Source organism: Mandrillus leucophaeus, unplaced genomic scaffold, assembly GCF_000951045.1.
Source record: "Mandrillus leucophaeus isolate KB7577 unplaced genomic scaffold, Mleu.le_1.0 Scaffold840, whole genome shotgun sequence".
NCBI lineage: Eukaryota > Metazoa > Chordata > Mammalia > Primates > Cercopithecidae > Mandrillus > Mandrillus leucophaeus.
This window is the reverse complement of record NW_012109142.1, coordinates 521,317-537,647: the sequence shown is the minus strand read 5'-3', so window position 1 is coordinate 537,647 and position 16,331 is coordinate 521,317. Positions and strand designations below refer to the sequence as shown.

Below are 16,331 nucleotides of genomic sequence, written 5' to 3'. Positions count from 1 at the left end.
CTAAATGGTGTCCCTGAATAAACTGAAACCTCTACCATGGTTTATGTGACCCCATATGAAGCAGCTTCCTGTCTACTCCAACTTTCTCCTTCCTTCTCACTCTGCTCCAGCCACACTGACCTCCAGGATGCTCCTGTCACATGGTGAGCCCATTCTATCTGATGGCCTTTGAATTTGTTGCTCTTGCAACAAGATTTTGTCCCATATTTTCTCATGATTGACTTTCATCCATTCCCACCAACGTTATTTCTTCAGAGATGTGTCCCTTATTTTCACCTCTGCCACACTTGGTCAAAACACCTATTTCCTTTGAGGCATTTACCACTATCTGAAACCATCTTTTGTTTATTTGATGGCATGTTGTGTCCCTCACAGACACAGAACGTAAGCTTCCTGAGGACAGAAACCTTGTCTGTCTCCTTCACTATTTAAGACCCATCCTGGAAAGTGCCCAGTTAGCATCGGAGTACCTGGTATTTTGCTGGATTAATTAATTCATTCAACAGCAATTTTTAGACTTTCCACTGTGTACCAGGTACTGTATCAAGTTATTTTTAAATTTTTAAATTTTGTTTTTAGAAAATTATTTTTAAAATATTTTGGGCATCCCCAGTAGGTGTCTATATAGGGCTCATGAGATTTTGGTACAGGCAGGCAATGTGCATGTAATAGTCACATCATGAAAGATGGGGTATCCATCCCCTCAAATATCCTTTGTGTTAAAAACAATCCAATTATACTCTTTTAATTATTTTAATATATGCAATTAAATTATTACTGATTATAGGTTCCCTGTTGTGCTATCAAATTCTAAGTCTTATTATTTCATTTGTTCTAAGTTCTTGACATACACCTGTGAACAAAACAGAACACAGATCCTTTCCCTCATGGAGCTAATATCTTAGTGGGAAAGATGGGTAATAACCAAGACATTGTAAGTAAAAGGGTGGTATGTTTAAAGGTGGTAAGTGCTATGGAAGAAGAGTTTCTGGATGAGGACTTAGGGTATTTTCCAGCCTCTTCCCTTTGTGTGGCAAATTAGAAAAGGCATTTGCTTTTGCAGACACTTGAAATCATGGCTTCTGGAGAGATGAGTTCTGAGATCCTGAACATTTTTCCTCTTTGAGGCTTAGCTCTCTTATGTGTATAAAATACTAATCTCAAAATTTTGGTGTAAGCACTAGATGAACATAGATCCAATACCTTCTCATCCCTTCCCAGCCACCCACCCTCATCCTATCATTCTGAGGAAGGAAGCTGTATGTCACTACCATATTCTCCCTCTCCTGAACACCTAGCATGCTTAAATCAACCCAACGTTCATGAAAACACTCAAGATGTACTTACTGCATAAACATGTAGACAAACTAGCGTATGGGCAATTTAAAAGTAAACAAAGCTACTTGTACTCAGAAATGATGCTTTTTAAGTAAGGGTAGGAAATCTTCACCTTTATTTAATAACTCTTTTTCCCTCTTTCTAATTTAATTCAATTTTTACAGACCCCTATTGATAAAGATGTTAGATCTGCTATTCATTGTCTTTCTTATACATAGAAGTAAAATCACAGAGATAATTATTTTATAGGAGGATAAAACATTTATTTAAATGGAAACACTAATCTTTATTTTCATCATGCTGAAGTGTGTGGTTACAATTTCCAACAAAACACTATATATAATAAGCAAAATAAGTTAGTACATTGTAAACTTATGCACAATTTCATCAATTAACAGTTTAAGAACAAACAAGCCATTTAAGACTTTGTAGCTACATTTAGTAAAAAATTGCAGACACTCAAATCTTATCAACCCCAAGTAAGACACTAAAGAGCTATTCAAGACTTCTTCAAACCAATTACACAAATACATGTTTATTTTTGGTTACAGTCCCCTGCTATGCACAAGACCATTGGAATGCTGGAACGATTACACATTTTAAAACGGCACAAAGCAAAGCAAGGAGATAACATGCCAGCCTTAGAGAAGCTGTCTTGAAAGTGCAAACTGCATTTTCTCTTCCTGAACCACTAGGATAAGAACGGGTACCTCAGACGACACGGCAGGGTCATGAGCATGCTTTCTATACCGCACTGGTGGGACATTTACTAGAACCAGGTCTCCATGCCTTTGAAGATACCTCCGGTTTTAAACAGTGAACAGGCTTCAACTAAATATAGTGCAAATCAAATACCGAGGAGCAAAACGACAGAATAGAAACCGTCACAGATCGACCTCCTGTTTCTCTACCTGGCACAACCCACATGGGACACATTGGCACACAGTAACAACAACTTCTATTTAGGTTTTGATATGGAAGGCGGTGCGGCGGAGCGAATGCAGGGCAACCACGCAACAGCCCCTGAGCAAGGCCCCGATGTTATAGACAGGATCCGTTCCCCCTCTCTGAGTACTGAATGCCCACAGAACCGTGGGGACCACGGGGGCAGCCACAGCCAGGAGATCCACCAGGAAGCTGCTGCTCCAGTACTGCCTCACGACGCCCCCGCGAGCCAGTGGGATGACACCATCCAACCTCTCTTCCACGCAGGCTGCAAAATCCAGCTCTCTCATGAGGCGGTTTGCATGGACTTCTGCATCCACATTGGCGGACGGGGTCTCCACGGGAGACAAAAGGATGGCTGAGTTTGGATTTCTTGGCGTTAAATCAACCACTAAGGCAGAGAGGGACTCTGGGAAGCTCTCCATCGAGTCTGGTTCAGACTCATCAGGGGACGCCAAGCTCGAGGGACAGGGGTCCTGGAGCTTCTGCAGCACATTCTGAATGAGCTCCGAGATGGCGGGGCTGTAGGGCACCACGTCGGTCTGTACGGCTCGCTCCACCACCACACTGCCCTCCTCCAGACCCATGACCATGGGCAGCAGCTCCAGGACATTAGCCCCAGGGGTGGAATGCACAAGCTCCAGGTCACCAGATTCTGTGGTGGTGGCTGTTACCATCTCATCAAACAAATCTGTGCCATCGGCTATGCTATCTCCCACCAGTAGCTCCCTGTCAACCCCTTCCCCAGCAACCTGCTCTTCCAGAGATAACCCATCTGCCATTGTGTCAAGAGGGGGGTTGAGGGTTAAACTCTTCTCTGGGGAATCACATGGAAAATCTAGGCACAGTTCGTCCCTCAGAGAGCCACTGTGTGCCATCTCCATGCTCTGAAGGAGAGACTCCAACTTCTTGTTTTGGATGTTTATGTCCACAAAATATTTCTGAATGCCTTTATCTTTATCAGCCAAGCTGCTCCGCATGGTTTCGATGACCTGTTTGAGCTGTTTAATCTCTTTCCTGGCTTCTTTGAGTGCCAACTGGGCCTCTACCCGGTGGCACTCCTCCTCAATCCAGTCCTCTCGCATGCGGGCCAGCTGGGACTTAAGCTCCACGATTTCACTTTCCCTAGAGTGCCAAGACAAGCATGGTTAATAAAAAAATAAAATAACTTTGAACTGGGCAACAGGCAGTTCTGGCACAGAGCCAAGAACTCATACTCTTCCACTTGAAATACAGATGTGAAATCAGTTTTGAATGCAGGGAACTCAAGAGAACACAGAAAACTTGAGAAAACACTTCAGCCTAAACTTAAAGAAACAGTACATTTTCTCTTTGGCAGAGATTAGCCGTAAACTTTCTCTTTAATTGTAGAATGGCTAAAGTAATAATAGTAATCAGAATCAGAATCAAAATAGCTACCACAATTTTTTTGAGTACCAATGATGAGTCAGATATTGCACTGTTACAAGTCTTATCATCTACTCAATCCTTAATATTTAAAATGTTATTATTAGAACATCTTAGCATCTGTTAGCGTGTTTCTATCTCCATAGCCTACTCTTTCCAAATGTCTATAGTTTGTGGAAGAAAAGGCCAGTTCACTTTTAATTACCTATCAAAGACAGAAGGTAGACTGATAAATTTTAGCCTTGCTAAATTGTTCGGATGATATTCCAATGATAAACATTTTTGAAATCATATGGCAGGGACTTTACATGTTGACAAGCTGCTTATTCTATCTCCTCTCAGATGGGATAATATTGAATTCATCCTACACTAAGGAGAAGCGATCCTACTTTTTAGATCCTTCACAGGACAACCCTACTTCAAGATCTTTGCATATAAATTCTTTCTTACATATAATTTTTTCATAGTCAGTCCTTACATTCTCAGTGGATATGAAGATAGCGTAGTCAGGATCCTCATATATATGAAGAGACATCAATATTGTTCATTTAAGTTTAGGTTAGAATATTTTCCCAAGTTTTACTGCATTCCCATTCCTTCCTCCCTTGAGTGCTCCAATCCTCCTACGGACTGGGCAAATCACAGACCAAACACTTCCAGACTTAAGGTCTAACACACCCCAGAGGAGAGTTTGGGTCTCAAGTCTATTTCAGACAGACGATGAACCAGATTAATTCGAAAGATGAAAAATGTCCCTTCCTCACAGTCTGCGCCCTTATCTACCCACAGTTTTAGCAACCAAGGTCATTGAGTTTTCTCTATTTCTTTGTGGCAGCAGCAGAGCAGGTTTGGGCTGATCAGGTAGCCCAGACTCTTAGAGAATGCAAATGCCACCCTCACCCTGAGCTCACAGCTACCCTGGTCAGAGCTTTCCTGGTCTGTTCCAAAATGTTCCAGGGGAAAACCATCAAGCAGAAAAACTGGCCTGCTGCCCAGATGTCAAAAGTCTTCTCCCTCAGATAAGATCTCTTAAGCATGGGCTTTTTTTTTTTTTTCCAACCTTAACACTTGGCCAAGAACAATGAGCCCCTTCCTTCAGCACAAAAATAGCATGCAGGAATTACAATGCACACAGATATCCATTCGTGCAGGGATATAAACAGGGCTTAATTGGTCCACGGTGTGTGACCCATTCTGCTGGAAGTATGGGATTGTTCGCTCACGTGTTTTTGCCATTTAAAAATAGCCATGCACACACCCGATTATTTCACATCAAAGCTGTATACACTGCAAAACAACAACAACAAAAAGGATCCCCTCTAACCGACGGGCCTCCCTGAACTCCTGAAACAGCCAAATCACACAGAATTAGGAAATGGCTCTTTTCAGAGGCTGATTTAAAAATTTGACAAAAATTGAATACAATCATTTTTTTCTTTTCTATCTTTCTATAATTTGGGTTCATGTTTCATTTTATGGAGAAAGAAACTGTCCTACACCCCACTGTGCAAGGAAGGCAGATTCACCTTTCATGGAGTCGGCGCTCAGATTCCTTCAGCTTGGTTTTGAGGTGTCTCACTGTAACCTCTTTCTGCTGCAGAGGAGTCAAATACTGCTCTGGGTTTGGGGGTCTGACACCATGATTTTCACCGCAAGACATGTACCTTCCGGAACGCCTGAAACAATCCAAGTAATGAACTGTTACTTTTTGCCATTTCCTTTTCTATAAAAAGAAGAGTAACACAGAGTGTTATCAGCTGAATGTTTGTGTCCCTCCAGAATTCATATGTTGAAATTCTTACCCCAATATGATGGTATTAGGTAGTGAGGACTTTGGGAATTAGCTCATAAGGGTGGAGCCTTCATAAATGGGATTAGTGCTCTTATAAAAGGAACCCCAGAGAGCTTTCTAGCTTTCTTTTTACACCCTGTGAGGTTACACTAAGAGGTGAGCAGTCTGCAGCCCAGAAGACAGCCCTCCCCAGAACCATACCTTGCTGGCACCCTGATCTCAGACCTAACCCTACAGTATGTAGCCCATGGTTCTCGAAAGATATGGACCAATGTCTAGGGTACTTTGTTATAGCTACCCACATTGACCCAGACACAGCTAACAGCTTGAGAAGGAATGGCAGCTATGTGCTGGGGTCTTAAGCCTCAATAATGGCTGACATCACTTCAGAAGGTGAGCTGTAATAGAACTGCAGATCTTAAGACTGTTAATTACTTTGAAGATTGAAGGCGGTATTGGTGTACTTATGGAGAGAATAGGGACAGTGGAGGAGGAGAATTTTCTATGGCTTAGGAATGTTCTCATACAAAATAATGCACCATTGTCCAGATGCCTGAGCTGTCAGTTCAGAGTAACAGGCAGCACAATGGGCAAGGGTCAGGGGATGGGCCTGGGCAGAAGAGAAGGAAGCAAGCAAGATGACCTAACTTTCCGCACAGTGTGCCACTGCCTAAAGATCCTGATGGCTATTTGCTGAATGCAAGTTGTTCTAAAATCAATCCCTGCTGTGAGTATGCCAGTTTGGAGGAAACGGAAAGGTCCTTCTTCTGAAGGGGAAAAGTTTCTTCCTCTACTTAACTCTCCCCAATGTGTTTTGTAAGAGAGGCTCAATGTTTTACAAAACAGCCCTTGCTGGAATCTTGGCCCCTCTCAGGCCTGGCTGGGAGCTGGGCATCTCTGCTGTAAGAGAGCTGACTGACGAGAATAGGGATGCCCAGCAGGAAGAAGGCTGAAGGAGGAAGGCGGCCAGCTCCTTCCCTGACTCTGGACCCAGTCCCAGCCACCGTGCTGCCAGCTCCCTGAGCACCTGCCTGCCTCCAAGATGACCTGTGTCCATGCCCACCATCCAGTCCTCCTGTCATGGCCTCTTTGGAAATGCAGTTCCTTCTTTCTGCTCCACACTCCCTACAACCTCATATGAATTAACTTCTTGCTTGCTCTTCAGACCTCAATTCCACTTCACTTTCTCAGGGAGGCCTCCCCGGATCGCTCCAGACTGAGTTGGACCCCTCCCCACCTTTCACACACCCCTGTAGCAACAGGTGCCTACAGAATCATCTTAAGTTGTTTTTGTTTGTTTGTTTGTTTGAGATGGAGTCTTGCTCTGTTGCCCAGGCTGCAGTTCAGTGGCGTGATCTTGGTTCACTGGAACCTCTGCCTCCCAGGTTCAAGCAATTCTTCTGCCTCAGCCTCCTGCTGCTTCTGTGGCATTTTCTCTCCCTATCCAGGAACTGCTTAGATTGCTGCGCCTTGTTAGAAATTGTGGCTTGTGCTCTTTCTGCAGCAGCCCTTGAAGAATCAGCCAAATGTCGGAAAGAAAAGTGCAGTGTCTTGTTGTAGAATCAGGCAAGGGATCAAGAGTTGTATAACCCTTATTTTCTTTTTAAAAGAAAATCTTACCAAGTAGGACAAACTAAGATGCATGAATTAAGCAGGACTCACCTCATGATGGGGCTACAGTCGCTTCCTTTGTAGGAGCCTGAATTGCTACTGCTTGGGGAAGAAGGTGCATAACTGGGATGGATATTGACAGGGCTCAGCTGATTCCTGCACAGCATGGACAGAAGGTCCTTTTCCCGCGGGGATGATGGGCTGCTGCCAGGCTTGTGTGACGAAGCTCCATTACTCCGCCCATGAGGACCTCGACTGGGAAAAGCATGAAAAATGTTAAAATCCTTGGGGCTACAGATGCCCAAGGGCTAATGTCTTACTTCCTAAATCTAAGGAAATCCAATTTATGGAGTTGAAAGGGGCAATACAATTATTTGTGTAGACTTTCCTTCAGAGCGGCCTTCTTCCCACCTGCCTGGTATTTTCTCGCCTTGTGTCATCAGCACAAGCAACCTCTCCCTCTGTTGTTCTTTCAAATAGTTTCTGGCCATAAAGCTTGTTTTGGATTACACCCAATAGCCTGCTAAGAACATACACAATGTAGAATATTGATTTAGCGCAGGTTTATTTTGGACGCTGTTTTCAAGATGTGGTTTTTGTTCTAGTCCACCTGTTTCAGTTTAGAAATATTTGCGTTTGGTTCACGTCAGGGTAAGAAAATTAATGTGGCTCATTTGGAGGATGGGGGAAGGTGGTAGCACATAAAGGAGGAGGAGAAAACAGGGCAGATAAACAGCACGCATAAATGCATCATCGGTAATTTTGATCACTTAAATTTTTTTTTCATTTCTTTCTAGTCCCAATGACTTAAGACAACCTTTGTCATTTAACTGCTGAAATACTGTAACAGCCCCATCTTGGTTCTCCTGCCTCTTGCTTTGCTCCCTCCAGTAGAAGGTTGGCTTGTGGCTGGAGTGGCCTTTCAAAACGGAGTCTGATTCAATGTCCTCCTCAAAGCCTTGCCATGGTTCCCCACTGCCCCCAGAACAAAGGCCAGCCTCCTTAAGATGGTTCACAAGGTCTAATCTCGCCACTCCACCCAACCCCATCCTCCACCACTCCTCCCTCCTCCCTCTGTACTACAGCATTCCAAATGACTTACAGTTTCCTGAAGGATCCATGCTTGACCATCCTTAGGTTTTTGAACTCACAATTTCCTCTGCTTAGAATGTTCTCTTGCTCCCTTCCCTAAGCCCCTGGATACCAGGATATTTCCTACTTTGAGACCGATGGGAACCTACTCTAAAGAGCCTTCTCTATATTCTTCCTTTCCTAGGCCAGTGTAGGGGCACTCCTTAATGCTCTCTAAAACTCTGTGCAAATTTCTACCATTGGACTTATCACATGGCATCACAACTGCATACTTATTTGTCCTTCCTGCTAGCCTAGGGCATCCTTGAGGGCAGGAACAGCCTGTTCTTTCTACCCTCCTACTTTTGATACATGGTAAGTGTTCCCTAAAGGACTGCTAAATAAATAAACCAGGTTTGAGTCACTGGCACTGCCACTTAGTAGGAACTTAGGCAAGTAAGCCACTTAACATGGAGATCAAAACACACACACACACACCCACACACACACACCTTTCCTACCTTCCTCACAGAATTGATGTGAAAATCAAATCAAAGAATGCATGTGAGTACATTCCACAAACTATTAAGGGTGACTCAACTGTAGAGTATTATTAGATGATAAACTTGTTCAAACTTCACCGTTAATCCTGTTACAGAGATTTGACACCCACTAGTGTAAGGAAGCATCTTGAGAATGTTGAAATTACTTAAACAGGATAAAAATTCTATGTCAGGAATATTACTTGATGGCAAAAAAAAAAAAGAGAGAAAACAAGATAGCTTTCATATAGTAGTACTGCTTTCTGACAATCCTTTCTTTGCAATTTTAATTACAGCTGTATCCAACTGACATCTTAATGAGAAATGTGTGTAAATGTGAATGCAAGTGTGCGTGTGGGTATACTTGGCTTTGAAACCATGATTACTTATTTACAATCAAACATAATTTCAACTGGCTGTCAACCTTGCAAACCATACATAAATAAAACGTAACCCAGTTCTAAAGTTAAAGTTCTTTCCTTTTGAAATCATCCAAATGAATGCCGCTCTTCTCTTCGTGAGGACACTTTATATGGAACAGATGGGCTGATGGCTTTGTGACAAAACCAACTTCAGCAGCCCATAGTAGAAAGAACTTCATGAGTAGCTGAAAGGAACATGTACCCTGGTGTGCATTTTCTTTTCTATGCTTCAATTCTAAGTCTGGCATCAACCAGACTAGTTCTTAATCTGATTATGAGAAATATGGACGATTAGCTATTACATGTTAGGCGGGAATGTAAAGAGCTGTCCCATATTTTGACCTGGGGAATTTTATTACGAGTTAACTGCCACTGAGGACCTTCTGTGACCCTAGCACTGTTTCGGGTGCTTTCTGAATATTGATCAGGAAATAAATTATCAGACAGCTTGTAAGAGCTAACTTTTTAAAAAGAAGCAACATGCTTAAAAATATCAGTTCTCTTCATTTAGTAGTTCAAATGCTAACATATATAGGTGCAAACTCATTATAGGCATTGATAGGAAACATTTTCAAAGGAGACACTGAGATTCCATGTTTGTCATGGCCATGAACCGGCAAACCCAATGCTGTCCTCTTCAGCCCATCCCAGATCCTTTGGTCTGGTGGACAAGAAAAACGCAGTCCACAAAAAGGAGAGAAAATTCTGCTGACCTTGAACCCTTCTACAAACCTGAATATGTAACTAGAAGGTCAGAGACAGAGGAGTGTAGAAGAAACCTCATGAGTGACTCAGGTGAATTTCGATTCCCTGACCATGGCTCTGGACTTCAGGTAATATCATTGTTATCACCATCATCATCACCACCATCATCACCATGATCTAGGGTTGAACTGTGTCACCCCCTGCAAATTGGTATGTTGAAGCCCTAACTCCCAGTACCACAGAATAACGGGGCTTTTAAAAAGTGACTAAGTTAAAATGAGGCAGTTAGAGTGGACCCTAATCCAGTTTAACTGGTGTCCTTATACAAAGAAGGAATTTGAACAGACATAAACAGAAGGAAGATGATGTAGAGACACAGGGAGAAGATGGCCACTACAGGCCAAGGAGAGGAGCCTCAGAAGCAGCCAACAGACATCTTCGTGTCAGACTTCCCATTTCCAGAACTGTGAGTAAATACATTTCTGTTGTTTAGGCCATCCAGTCTATGGTGCTGGGTTATGCAGCCCTAGCAGACTAATATAATCACCACCACCATGATTACCACCATAACCACCACCACCAGTAGCAGCAGCAACAGCAACAGTACCACATCTCTTAGTATTACTTTCACCCCTACTGACAAAAACCACCTTTTACCAATGCTTTCACTGAGTTCTGGGCATCATGTCAAGCACTCACATATATCATCTCATTTAACGCAGTGAGGTAAGATGCTATTATTATCCCATATCCCAAAACAGGAAACTGAGGCTTGGGGTCATACACCTGATAAATAATGGAGGTTAACCTCAATCCCAGGTCTGTCTGACTCCAAATCCCAAGGGTTTTCTTTTTCTGTCTCATTTTTATCTTCCAAACAGATTCGCGTTTTAGTTAAGAAAGACAATTCCTTAGCAATATCAGCAGAGTTGCCCTTCTATGAGACAAGATAATCTGTACACCTTTAAAATTTTGTTTTAAAAATAACTTGTCAAAAATATTCTCACCAACTCCACCTATTCCTCTCATTTCCCAACAACTGACCAATCTTCCTGTTAGCCTTCCTTCAGGGAGCTAATTCTCCAGAGAGAAAATTCATTCTCTACATGGGGAAGCAGCCAATTGAAAGGATCACAAACTACTAGAGTTTGGCAGGCATAGCCGGCTACTCTTGAGGAGCTGCCCACCCATGCATGGCCCTCCGGAACACAAAATTTATGTGAAATGCCTGAGATAGTCCATGACCAAAATCTACCAATGGTACTCTGTGCCTCGGTGAGATTCTTTTATTTATTTACTTTATTTATTTATTTATTTGAAACAGAGGCTTGCTCTGTTGCCCAGGACTAGAGTGCAGTGGTGCTATCTTGGCTCACTACAACCTCTGCCTCTCAGGTTCAAGCAATTCTCCTGCCTCAACCTTCTGAGTAGCTGGGATAACAGGCACCAACCTACATGCCTGGCTAATTTTTTTTTTTTTTTGTATTTTTAGTAGAGACAGGGTTTCACCATATTGGCCAGGCTGGTCTTGAACTCCTGAACTCAATTGATCCACCCGCCTCGGCCTCCTAAAAGCACTGGGATTATAGGTGCAAGCCACTGCACCTGGCCAAGATTTTTAAAAACTGAGGATAATAGATAGAACACTGCCATTTTTCAATTTTCCATCTATTAATTTTTGTTAAACCTTTGAAGTCTGTTATTGCTTGGCTATAACGGATACTAATATAAGCATTCATCTGATTTGCATATAATTATATTTGGCTATTTTATGTTCAACATATCAAATTTTGATCACTTAAAGAAAGCATGAATTCTAGACTAGAATATTTTCTCTTAGTCACTCTGTATTATTGACACAACCTTGGAATTTAACCACAAACACAAATTCCTTTGAAACATTTAAATTGGCTTCATCTACAGGCCTTCCTTTTTCCTTTTAGCCTTTCTATATTGTTTGATACTTTGTTCCAGGTGTATGTCATAATTTCTTGAATGGGTTGTATAAATGGCTTGTTCTCAGAGCAAGCCACATCTGATGTACACAAAATGTTTACATTCATGTCCTATAATCCCAGAGGCACTTTATTGCCACAATGGGGGTGGTGGGTGGGGCTGGGGATAGAGCAATTGTGCTTTTTTACTGTGGACTTCACTCTTTCATTACAGGTCTATCTGGCTTCAGCTGTATTTTTAATGATAAAACTGTGCCCTGGGGGGTCTCAGGTCACCTTATAAACATCAGCTAAATCTTCGGCTCACCCAAGAGAAATAGAACATATTTGCTTGCTGAGTCCTGGAAAGGTAGGCTTTTGGAAACTAGATTTTCTCCAGGAAGAAACCTTAAAAAGTCACACAGTCCAACTGTCTTTTGGACACCGTGGCCCAGGAGAATCAAGTGACGTGACAAAGTCAGAAGCCAGGTCCCCTCATGTTCCGTGGCTCCCTCCATAGCTTCCTTTAAGTCTCTGCTCAGAGCTCAGTTCATCACTCAGGTATCCTAGGACCTGCCAAGCTAAAATATATCACAAACCACATTACTCTCTATCTCCTTCCCCTGAGTGTTTTTAAAATAATTATATTATTTTTCAATTTATTGTCCTTCTTGTCCTACTACAATGAATATAATTTTGTGGAGTTTTGTTTCCTCATAGTAGATGCTCAATAAATAATTGTTAAACGAATAAACAAAGCCACTGGTGGCAAGCACAGAATCCTGGGGCTTGCAATCCCTCCCACTGAATGTGAATAGTGGCTCCCGTGTTCTCATAGTCCTCTCCACCAATTCAAATAATATCAATGGAGAGCATTGGTTGATGTTTGCTATGCTCCATGCTCTGATTCAGCATTTTACTTTTATTAACTTGTTTAATCCTAACAATAAACACTCTGAGGTGGGTAGGGCTATTTCACAGATGAGGCAAATGAGGCATGGAATGGTTAAACAACTTGCTCTGAGCCACACAGCCTGGAGTTGGTGCTGGCATTTGAGCCAAGGCAGCCTGGCTTCAGAGCCCACACACCCAGCTAGTGTGCTCTATGGGGTGGTCACCATGCCTATGAACTTTACTACACTTTCTTCACTCCTTCCCCAGGTAAATGTTGCGAGTGGTCAGGGAGTAGCTGCTTCCTTCACAGAGGTTAAAAATAGAAGCCCAGCTAGAGGAAAAAAAGGGTGAAGTCAGAGGCTTCACAGCTAAGAGACTCATAGATTCACAGAGAGGGGGTTGGGAGGGAAGTGGGAGAGCACTAGCTTCCTATGCAGATGAGTACACAGGTGAGTGAGGGAAAGAGAGAAGGGACAGAAAGAGGAGTGAGCATAGAGTCAAGGGTTGGATGGGAAACAGCCATGGATGGCTAAACACAGGTGAGTCATGTGACCACAGTAGGCAAGGTAGGAAAAACTACCAATTTAAAAATCACTGTAAAAAAACAAAACAAAAAGCCTAACTGAATAATAAAATATGAACGAACAGTAATCCGGGTAGTTCTACAGATGCATAGGTGCAGGTGAGTCACCTGTGTAAAGCATATTAATTACAGAGCAGGGGACGGTGCCTACTTGCGTGAAGAAGAAGACCGCTTGCTCCCCGCAGTCGACATATGGACCTCAGGAGCGGAAATGCTGCCTGTGCTGCTCGAGGAGCTAAAATCAGCTTCACTACCTGAAAAACAACAGGGGAGAGAGAAGCGTGAGGGAAAGGAAACCGGAGAACACACTGGCCAGTTCCCTGCCTTCCAGGTCCCTGCTCCCTGCATTTGCACACTATTGGCAAGTGCCAAGATTTCAGAGTTTCCAGGCTCACAGAGTTTTCCTCAAAGCAGTCAAGAGAAGGCCCAGCACAAGGACATCATTTCATAAATACAGCTAAGATGCACAGTAAGGCTGGTTTCATATAGAGGCCGGTCTTCCTGCAGACACTGTCAACAGTGACCCAAGTGAGTCGAGAAATGCACTGTTCTCCCGTGTGTGAGGCTCTCACTCCACAACAACGGGCTCACCCTACTTCAAGCAAAAGAAAAAGAAAAAGTAAATACTGATCAGTCCAAGAGCAGTTTTTCCAAGAGAGTTTATCTTTGGGTTTCTGTAGTCAGCTAGTCATACTTCAATTTGGCACGTTAGGTTTGGAGACAGTTAACCAGTGAGAGGCAGTCAGGAAAGAGCAAAGCCTGGGCTCCCAGACTGCCTGCACTGGCACTATCTGAGAACTGACTTTCTCTGACTGCAGTTTTGGTTTTTCTTTAAGGAATAGATCCTTAACAGAAAAGTAGAAATTTAACAGTGATAGAACCTGTAAATTCCACTGAAACTTGGAATTTTAGCTTCAAAGTGGGATTACAGGTAGGGATGTTCATTAGTTTGCAAAGATCACATGGTACTTTGAGTACAGACTACAGTTGGGTGTGTAATTATAATAGAAACATGCTGTGCAGTAAAATAATTTATATAAATTAATCCTAACAAAAATATGTAGTTCTAAAAGAGTGATAATGGAAACATTCTCATACACTGCCTGGGGAAGTGAAAGGATGTGGAAGAGGCAAGCTAGAACAATGAGAAGAAGAAAAAGAATTTTTTAAAAACGTGAAGTACCATGTGCTTTTGAAAAATAAGTCTAGGTATACAGTTTAATCTGACCTTGTTGCTCAACTCCTACAACACAATTTGTGCCTCTTCTGGTCTAGAACCCAGAGCCAGCTCACATTTCTGGGCTGAAGAAAATATGAATAGCCTAAATCCTTGATTTTCTAACAAGCAGTGAACAATAATTATCATAATAATGACTATTTATTGAATGTTTACTAGGTCTCAGGCCCTATTCGCGATGCTTTCTATGCTATATATTATTTATTCTTGACATCTTTGTAAAATAGACATTAATCTCACTGTTTTACTATTGAGAAAACTGAAGCTGATTTGTCTGAAGCTTGTAGGTGATAAATTCTGTCCAGGACCAAATCTTCATACTACTTCTCCCATACTATGCTTTATCCTCAGAAAGGCAGTAGGAAGAAGCAGCGGAACAGGAGAAGTTCTTAGAGAAACTATACATCACCATCTCCCTAACAGGCCAACACGAACCACAGGTACAAGATGTGGCCAGACTTTGGCCTGCTGGGGAACAGATTTCGCTCTCTGATGGGCTTTATTAGTTTTGCTAGAGAGGAAGGTAGGTAATCACAAGGTAGAGAGAAAAAAAAACATCCTTTCCCTGGTTTCCAGGAGCTCTCAGGAACCCCAGCCTCTAGGAAGTCCAGGTCTCTAGGAAAGAGACCGAGAATGACCCATTAGCCAGATGACAGCAGTGACTCCTGGCTCCCAGCAGAATTCTGGGAAGATTAGCATGGCAGTTTATCAGAACTGAGACCAGCTATTCCTTCTGGATTGCACAGACTTTGTCTAATGATGTAATGAGCTCCTAGAAGCTTCCCAAACTTCATCAGTTGACTCTAAGGAATGCACTGGTTAAACTGTAGTAGTTCAATCTCAAGGATTCACGATTGGTAATGGAGTCCAGCAACATGAGATTCCTGACAGCCTAACTCAGCCAGCTTTGTTTGCTAGTAAATTATCACGTTTGTTATCCAATGATAAAGGTAGGCAATTTTCAAAAATAGATCCTGTGGTTACAGCCATCAGGTTAAGATATTATTTTCTAATGTGCAATTATTCCTCTGAAACACTCAGCTTTCATTCCTTTCACAAAAGTCCATCGATTATAATTGAACTGCTTGCCTAAAAGCAGAAATTCTAGAACAGGAACAGATAATTGTGGAAAATCCATTGTTACCCCATGGTGCTTCTGATCTGTGGTAATTACGTTCTGTGAACTAAAAGGACAACTTTGTTCTACATTTTATTGCTACTGGAACTCAATATATTGACTTTTATGTATTTGCAGGGCCTAAGGTCACTTTGTTTCAGCACTTTCCTCTCTTACTTTCTGTACATCTGAAAGAGATTAGAAGGCACAATCGGGTCCCTGCAGCTGTATTCAGGACTATTTGAATAGCACGATAGTGAAAAATGAATATACTACTTCACAACTATTTCAGTTTATGAATTTAAAAAACACAAACTGGTTAATGCAGTGTAAAAATCAGTGAACGCTTTTTAAAGGATACACAGGAAAGCTAAATGTAATACATCATCTGATATACTTCCTTCAATACTAAGCAAAATAACTAAGAGAAAAGCTGGAGACCTAATCACCGCACCCCCATTTATCTATTAGCTGGCAACAAAGGTACAAGGAAGGAGAGGCATTCTTTATTCATTTTCTTTAAACAGTGTATGCAACTAATATATTGTTTTCAGTGCTCTTTTGGGTTATTAAAATCATGCACAGGGTACCTAACCTAAAAACATAGAACCTCGACTGGGCATGGTGGCTTACGCTTGCAATCCCAGCACTTTGGGAGGCCAAGGTGGGCGGATCACCTGAGGTCAGGAGATCGAAACCAGCCTGGCCAACATGGCGAAACCTCGTTTCTTTT

At 42.3% G+C, this 16,331-nt stretch overlaps 1 protein-coding gene across 5 annotated transcripts in view; it reads right to left on the bottom strand.

The window, feature by feature from the left end:
• Window positions 1–1,575: 1,575 nt before the first annotated feature.
• SYBU (syntabulin (syntaxin-interacting)) overlaps window positions 1,576–16,331 on the bottom strand; it is a 123,154-nt gene continuing 108,398 nt past the window's right edge. For all 5 annotated transcript variants that reach the window (XM_011968364.1, XM_011968366.1, XM_011968365.1 and 2 more), the window contains 4 exons: window positions 13,396–13,498; window positions 7,145–7,348; window positions 5,217–5,366; window positions 1,576–3,408 (listed from right to left, as the gene is read on the bottom strand). In XM_011968364.1, the coding sequence (XP_011823754.1) occupies window positions 2,301–3,408; window positions 5,217–5,366; window positions 7,145–7,348; window positions 13,396–13,498 (1,565 nt within the window). In that variant the 3' untranslated portion in view covers window positions 1,576–2,300. The remainder of the gene's footprint in view (window positions 3,409–5,216; window positions 5,367–7,144; window positions 7,349–13,395; window positions 13,499–16,331) is intronic.